The 8,431-nt window shown below is 56.4% G+C and overlaps 1 protein-coding gene across 1 annotated transcript in view; it reads right to left on the reverse strand.

Moving 5' to 3' along the window:
• The window catches only part of UHRF1 (ubiquitin like with PHD and ring finger domains 1), a 48,259-nt gene that overhangs the window by 27,180 nt on the left and 12,648 nt on the right, over positions 1-8,431 (reverse strand). The window contains exons 2-4 of the mRNA XM_032252488.1: positions 4,651-4,911; positions 2,809-2,969; positions 1,055-1,272 (exon numbers count right to left, since the gene is read on the reverse strand). Coding sequence (XP_032108379.1) covers positions 1,055-1,272; positions 2,809-2,969; positions 4,651-4,911 — 640 coding nt within the window. The remainder of the gene's footprint in view (positions 1-1,054; positions 1,273-2,808; positions 2,970-4,650; positions 4,912-8,431) is intronic.

Here is an 8,431-nt window from a genome sequence, read left to right on the forward strand (position 1 = left end):
AAAAAAAAGGCCGGGCACAGTGGCTCACACCTGTAATCCTAGCACTTCGGGAGGTTGAGGCAGGCAGATGATGAGGTCAAGAGATCGAGACCATCCTGGCCAACATGGTGGAATCCCGTCTCTACTAAAAATACAAAAATTAGCTGGGCGTGGTGGCACATGCATGCAGTCCCAGCTACTTGGGACGCTGAGGCAGGAGAATCACTTGAACCTGGGATATGGAGGTTGCAGTGAGCCGAGATCACGCCACTGCATTGTGGCCTGGTGACAGAGTGAGACTCCGTCTCAAAAAAAAAAAAAAAAAAAGTACATTTTCTGTTACATACGGTTTATCACACACACACACACACAAGGCAAGGAAGAACAGGGCTCTGCAAAGGGCCAGAAAGAAGTATTTTCAGCTTTGGAGGCCACAGAATCTCTGTGGCAACTATGCAACTCTGCCCTTTTAACACAAAAAAGCAACCACGGGTAGTAAGATGAAAATGGGCGTGGCTACGTCCCAATAAAACTATTTTGTCCAAGCAGGCGGAGGCCCCGAACGGGCGTGGACGGCAGTTTGCCTCTCCTAAACCATGTGGTTTGATGTGTATGTTTATGAACAGAACGTTCCTGGACAGTACTGGTAACGGTGGTGTCGCCAGAAAGGGGAGCTGGGTGACCAGGTAAAGGAGGGAGAATCTTCACGTGTGGTCTTGGGTGCTTTCTGAAATTTGACCCAGTAAATGGGACCCATTCGCCAAACTTGAAACAAACAGGAGAGAGAAAAAGGAAGCTTCTCAACGGTGCCTGTCAGGGACGGGGGGTGGGAGACGGTTCCCTGGGCAGAGGCCCCCAGGGGCGCAGTTGGTTGGCCTTAGATCCTTGGCAGTGAGCAGAGCAAGGACTGGACGCCAGAGGGGAGGCAGGAAGGCCAGGCCGGAGGCCAAGGGCCTCGCACACACAGCGCTGGCTGGACGGCTTCAGACCCCCTCCGGGGACCCCGAAAGGGGCTGGGCAGCCGGGAAGGGAGGAAAGGAGACAGGGCGGCCTCGCCCCCGGGACCGCGAGGCTCACCCGAGCACCACGTTGGCGTAGAGTTCCCGCGCCGTCCGGGTCTCGCGCTTCCTGGAGATCTCCGCGTCGTACCAGAAGCCCCGCTCCTTGGGGTTGTCAGGGTTGTAGTTGAGCATGACCACCTGGCCCACCTCCAGGTCCTGCCACTTGATGATGGTCCGGGCACGCGCTCGGACGTCCCTGGAGCTCATCTGGACCACGCCGTTCTCCGGGTAACTGGGAGGAAAGCCCCAGCCTTAGATCCCACAGTAACACCAAGCCTGGTTCCCTCAACGGGAAGCGAGCCGAGGTGGAGACAGCCGCCCGCAGCAGTGAGCAGAGGGACCCCTCCCAACAGGCTCATCGGCTGGTGTTGAGAACACACAGCTATGTATGGCATGTTCCAGGTACAGACTTGTTATGGGTTGCCCATGTCCCCTGCAAAAAGGGATGTTTAAGCCCTGATCCCCAGCACCCACAAAGAGGACCGTTTTTGAAAACGGGGTTGCTGTAGGTAGAAGCTTTGCAGATGAAATCGTATCAACACGAGATCATACTGCAGTAGGGTGGGCCCCAATCCAACAGGACTGGTGTCTTTAGAACGAGAGGAGAGGCCAGGCATGGTGGCTCACGCCTATAATTCCAACATTTTGGGAGGCCGAGGCAGGTGCATCATCTGGGGTCGAGTTTAAGACCAGCCTGACCAACACAGCGAAATCCCCTCTCTTCTAAAAATACAAAAAGTAACCGGGCATGGTGGCAGGCGCCTGGAATCCCAACTACTTGGGAGGCTGAGGCAGGAGAATCATTTGAACCTGGGAGGCAGAGGTTGCAGTCAGCCAAGATGTCGCCACTGCACTCCAGCCTGGGCAACCGAGAGAGACTGTCTCAAAAAATTAAAATTAAAATTAAAATTAAAATTAAAATTAAATTAAAAATACAAAATTTAGCCAAGTGTAGTAGTGGGCGCCTGTAGTCCCAGTTACTCAGAAGGCTGAGGCAGGAGAATCCCTTGAACCCGGGAGGCGGAGGTTGCCATGAGCCGAGATCGCACCACTGCACTCCAGCCTGGCGACAGAGTGGAAGTGCCCAGTAAACACTTGTGTAAGGACTGGAGAGTGACGTCAGGTTGGAACGAGAGAGAGATGACAAGCCCAGAAGAAGGAATAAAACAGAAAATCTGGGCCGGGCACGTGGCTCACGCCTGTAATCCGAGCACTTTGGAAGGCCGACGCGGGCGGATCACGAGGTCGGGAGATTGAGACCATCCTGGGTTACACAGTGAAACCCAGTTTCTACTAAAAATACAAAAAAACAAACAAACAAAAAAAAAAAACATCGGCTGGGCATGGTGGCGTGCGCCTGCAGTCCCATCTACTCAGGACACTGAGGCAGGAGAACTGCTTGAACCCGGGAGGTGGAGGTTGCAGTGAGCCAGGATGGCACTACTGCACTCCAGCCTGGGCGAGAGTGAGACTTCATCTCACATAAAAAGAAACAAAAAGCCACCAGAAAAACCGATGGGGTGGCAGTTTTAACAGCTGAGCAGAGCAGAGCAGACCCCTGCCAGGAGACCCAGGGGGGAGCAGCCGGCTTCGGGTCCCCAGGCTGGTCCCTGAGTGGGCAGCCTTGTGTGCCATTTAGGAACACAGGGTGGGGCCCCAGACCCTGATTGCCATCTCGGGACAGTGCCAGGCTCTGGCCTGGACACCCGCAGCCAAGGCCGTGCGCCACAGACCCCGAGTGCCCAGGCCCGCCCCCCGCAGGACTCACTCGTCGTATTTCACGTGGTAAATGACATCCTCCTCCAGCGCCGGGCTGGCCGTGGAGCTGCAGGGCTCGTCCCGGGAGGGGGCCTTCCGCGTCACCCGGACTACTTGCGCCTCAAACCACGCCCCCATGTTCGTGTCCCGCGCATCGACGTACTCATTGACCTGCAGGGAACGAGGGGACGCTGGTATCCCCCTCGGTCCTCGGACGCTGGGATGCCCCGGAACCAGGGTTCACACACGAATGCCTACAGCAGGGTCTCTCTTCCAGGCTGGGAACCACCACCCATGAGAAACCCAGCTCAGCACGGATGACAGGTGTGGGGGGCCGGGGGCACGGACGGTCTTAGCAAAGGCCCCTGCTGCTCAGCTACAGCCACAGCTGCTGGGAGGCCCTGACACCAGAGCTGCCCATTTGTCAAGATAAGCTGGAAATCCAGGCCGGGCGTGGTGGCTCACACCTAGAACCCCAGCACTCTGGGAGGCCCAGGCATGGGGATCGCTTGCGCCCGGAATTCAAGACAAGCCTGGGCAACATAGTAAGACCCTGTGTCTGCTAAAAGATAAAACAGACTGGGTGCCGTGGCTCACAATAATCCCAGCACCGTGGCAGGCTGAGGATCACTTGAGGCCAGGAGTTCCAGACTAGCCTGGCCAACATGGTGAAATCCCGTCTCTACTAAAAGTACAAAAAAATTAGCTGGGCGTGGTGGTGTTCGTCTGTAGTCCCAGCTACTCAGAAGGCTGAGGCAGGAGGATTGCTTGAACCCGGGAGGCAGAGGTTGCAGTGAGTCGAGGTCGTGGCACTGCACTCCAGCCTGGTGCCTGGTGACGGAGTGAGACTCTGTCTCAAAAAAATAAATAAATTGAAATAAAACAGGGCAGGTGCAGTGGCTCACACCTGTAATCCCAACACTTTGGGAGGCCCCGGCAGGAGGATCACAAGGTCAGGAGATCGAGATCATCCTGGCCAACATGGTGAAACCCCGTCTCTACTAAAAATACAAAACATTAGCTGGGCATGGTGGCGCGTGCCTGTAATCCCAGCTACTCAGGAGGCTGAGGCAGGAGAATTGCCTGAACCCAGGAGGCGGAGGCTGCGGTGAGCCGAGATCGCGCCATTGCACTCCAGCCTGGGTAACAAGAGTGAAACTCCGTCTCAAAAAAAAGGCTGGAGTGCAAAACCACAAAAATGAGCCAGGCATGGTGGCAGGTGCCTGTAATCCCAGCTACTAGGAAGGCTGAGGCATCAGAATCACTTGAACCTGGGAGGCAGAGGTTACAGTAAGCCGAGATCACACTACTGCACTCCAGCCTGGGCAACAAAGCAAGACTCCGTCTCTAAATAAATAAATAAACAAATAAATAAAATCAGCTGGGCATGGTGGCACACACCTGTAATACCAGGTGGGAGGATCACTTGAGCCCAGGACTTCAAGGCTGCAGTGAGCTGATTACACCACTGCACACCAGGCTGGGTGACAAAGTGAGACCCTCTCAAAGAAAGAAAATAAAGAAAAACACTGGAAACCCAGATCTTTCTGTGGCATTTCCTGATCTTAGGTAGGTGGTGGCAGCAATTCACAAATGTCACAGGTACTGCAAGGTTCACAGAGAAGACACGTGCAGGCCCCCACACAGGACTCTGCTCTGGTGGGCCACAAAGGAATCCCAGGGTACCATGTCCCCGCTCAAGGAACAAGCAGGGAACCACCTCTTGGCCATTCCTGCCCACCCGGAGCTGGAGAGGGGTATGGGAAGCCCCTCCCGTGGGCCCTGGGTATGCAAAGACCAGAACGGCAGGGAGAACGGCAGACCCCAAAGGGGCTGCGGAGAGGAGGCTCACCTTGTACAGCCCCAGCTCCGTCTCATCCCACATGTCCTTGTCCGCCAGGCCCGCTTTGCCATCGGTCTCAGCGGCCGCCTCGCCGTGGGTGGAGGACTTGTCCGACTCACTCTGGCCCAGGCAGCACCCGGAGTCGGTGTCGGAGAGCTCAGAGTCCCGCTCCTTGGCGCTGTGGGGGAGCACAAGGCTCTGGCGGACCAGGAGCTGAATGGTGTCATTCAGGCGGACCTCATAGTCAAAGAGAGTGTGGCCGTCCTCCATCTGCAGGGACATCAGAGGCAGAGGGTGTTCGGCCACCTAGCGCCAGGCGGCCGTCTGTGGGTGCGGGGGACGATCTGCATCAAAGGGCCGTGAGACCTGCGCCATGCCAGGGGGCAGTCCTGCTCACCAGTGGCACGGCAGCCCCTCCCGTCAGGGCCCTGGGCCCCTCTAGCGAAGGCTGCTGCTACCACCTGCAGGGCGCACCCAGGAGCACAAAAGAGCATCGAGGGGGCACCACGCACACACCAGGGTCTCGGGAGTTTCTCCTCCATCGTGTTGATGGCAGCTTTTGTGTTACAGCGAACACGTGTCACCTTCGTCCCTGGTTCTCAACCAAACACAATTCAGACCCCGGGGGATGCTGGGCCACGTCTGGGACATCTGTGGTTGTCCCCACTGGGGGAAGCCCCTGGTATGGAGTGGGTGGAGGCCAGGGTCACCATTGAGCACCCTGCAGTACCCAGAACGGCCCCACTGTCCAGTGCCCAGAGGGAGAGACCCTGTCCCGCCCGGACGGCAGGAAGCACGTGCCAGCATCATGAGCTTCCTGGGTAAGGCTGCAGCTCCAATCGCGTCCGCCACAGCAGCTCCTCCGACCCTGAGCTCCACCCGTTCCCGAGAGAGCTTTTATCCTGATGCCCCCATCCCCTGGGGCCCATCTCCAGCCTGGCTCCACAGCCTGTCCCCAGGTCTCCTGGCTCAGCAGGTGTGCAAGGAGGAGCTCGTCACCTGAGCCCTGGCTGGCAGACGGAGAAGCCAAGGCATTTTGTCGGAAGCCACCCCTCCACGCTCCACCAGCACCGGACAAGGACCCCTCCTGGTGGTTTGCCATCTAGATGCCCCCCAAAAAACAAGTTCCTCTGCCCTGGCACCATGGACAATGGGGCCAGGTCCTGGATCATTCTCTGGGGTGGGGCCGTCCTGGCCACTGTCCCAACCTGAGCGGATTCCCTGGACTCCGCCTACTTCACGCCAGGAACTCCCCATACTGTGACAACCACAGATGTCCCCAGACATCATCCAGTAGTACAGGGAGGGTATAAAAACCACCCTGGGCGAGAACCCCTGGTTAGGGGTTCCACAGGTCCCCAAGAGAACTTTTTTTGAGATGGAGTCTCACTCTGTCACCCAGGCTGGAGTGCAGTGGCGTGATCTCGACTCACTGCAACCTCCACCTCCCGGGTTCAAGCGATTCTCCTGCCTCAGCCTCCCGAGTAGCTGGGACAACAGGCGCGCCACCACGCCCAGCTAATTTTTGTATTTTTAGTAGAGACGGGTTTCGCCATGTTGGCCAGGCTGGTCTCGATCTCTTGACCTCGTGATCCACCCACCTTGGCCTCCTAAAGTGCTGGGATTATAGGCGTGAGCCACCATGCCCGGCTGAGATCCTTATCCCACAATGCTCTGCCCTGCTAAGGTCTCAGGAGGCTGCACACATTGAAACCCACACACTGAGTAGGGAGGGAGAGAAGAGGTGAATCCCGGGAGCTGGGGGTCCCCCGGTTTCTACCGTCTGCCCCACCAGGAGTTTATCTTGGTACCTGGTGTGAGCAGGATTGGACTCAGTCTCCATGCAGTTAACACGGGTTTTTCAGCCTCCGCATGGCTGAAGTAAGGGCCGACCACACTGGGGAGAGGCAGGTCTCCCCCTTTGTGCACCGGACAGTAGGGCCATCCTGGGCACTGCAGAGGGCTGAGCAGCATCCCTGGCCTCCACCCTGTCATGACAACCACAGATGTCCCGCAGACATCACCATGTGTCTGGTTCAGGAGTATCCTTAGGCAAAGGGAGGAGAGAGACAGGGAATGTTAGCTCTTCCTCCTCCCGCCCCTTGGGGTTCCAAGGCCTGAGGGCTGCTCATATGCAAACAGCGTCGGGGTCACGGTGAAGGCCAAGGCCCTTCTCTGCAGACTTTCTTTCTTTGCTCACCATTAACCTGAGAACCTGATGAAGGCTGACTCCTCTTTTCCAGAAGAAAATTCCTTTTCTTTTTGAGATGGTGTCTCGCTCTGTCTTCCAGGCTGGAGTGCACTGGTGCCATCTCAGCTCACTGCGACCTCCGTCTCCCGGGTTCTAGCGATTCTTGTGCCTCAGCCGCCTGAGCTGGGACTACAGGCATGAGCTACCACGTATGGCTTATCAAACTCCTAAGCTGAAGGGATCCACTCATCTCGGCCTCCCAAAGAGCTGGGATTACTTCACAAGCACGACCCACTATACCTGGCTTGATTTTTTTATTTTTTATTTTTTGAGAAACTATCTCACTGTTGCCCAGGATGGAGAACACTGACACAATCACTGCTCACTGCAGCCTCGAACCCTGGGCTCAAGCGATCCTCCTGCCTCAGACTCTTGAGTAGCTGGGACCACAGGCACACATCACCTATGCCTAGGTAATTTTTTGTAGAGATGGGGTCTGGCTGTGTTGCCCAGGCTGGATTTGAACACGTACACACCCACCTGCAGCTACAATGGTTTCAGGGGCTGCTCCGAAACCCCCCGTGGACGTCGAGAACCCACCAACACCTGCTTCAGCCCCTCTGTTCTCCCAGTGAGCACCGAGTGCCTCCAACACGCTGGGCACTGCCCAGGTGCCACGAGGTGGCTCAGGGCCCACTCTCCAACACAGAGCAGCTGGCTTCGGGGAGAGGTGACACAGATGGAGAGGAAGAGGCACGTCAACCTGTACACCGTGTTCACTCACAACAGATGGAGGGTGGAAGCAACCCAGGTGTCCATCAACAGGTAGGTGGATCAGCACAACGTGGCCATTCAAATACAACTCAGGCTGGGCCCAGGGCTCATGCCTGTCACCCCAGCACTTTGGGAGGCCGAGGAAGGCGGATCACCTGAGGTCAGGAGGTCGAGACCAGCCTGGCCAACATGGTGAAACTCCGTCATTACTAAAAATGCAAGAATTAACCGGGCCTGGTGGTGCATGCCTGTAATCCCAGCTACTCCAGAGGCTGAGGCAGGAGAATCGCTTGAACCTGGGAGGCAGAGGTTGCAGTGTGCAGAGATCACACCATTACACTTGGCCTGGACAACACAGCAAGACTCTGTCTTAAAAAAATAAAATAAGCCAGCAGGGTGCAGTGGATCACGCCTGTAATCCCAGCACTTTCGGAGGCCAAGGTGGGTGGATCACCTGAGGTCAGGCGTTCAAGACCAGCCTGGCCATCATGGTGAAACCCTATCTTAAAAAATGACGGGGCTGGGCGCGGTGGCTCAAGCCTGTAATCCCAGCACTTTGGGAGGCCGAGGCGGGTGGATCACAAGGTCAAGAGATCGAGACCATCCTGGTCAACATGGTGAAACCCCATCTCTACTAAAAATACAAAAAATTAGCTGGGCATGGTGGTGCGTGCCTGTAATCCCAGCTACTCAGGAGGTTGAGGCAGGAGAATTGCCTGAACCCAGGAGGCAGAGGTTGCGGTGAGCCTAGATCGCGCCATTGCACTCCAGCCTGGGTAACATGAGTGAAACTCCGTCTCAAAAAAAAAAAATAAAATAAAAAAA

Source organism: Sapajus apella, unplaced genomic scaffold (assembly GCF_009761245.1).
Source record: "Sapajus apella isolate SASKATOON/1434 unplaced genomic scaffold, GSC_monkey_1.0 scaffold77, whole genome shotgun sequence".
In the NCBI taxonomy this organism is placed as follows: Eukaryota; Metazoa; Chordata; class Mammalia; order Primates; family Cebidae; genus Sapajus; species Sapajus apella.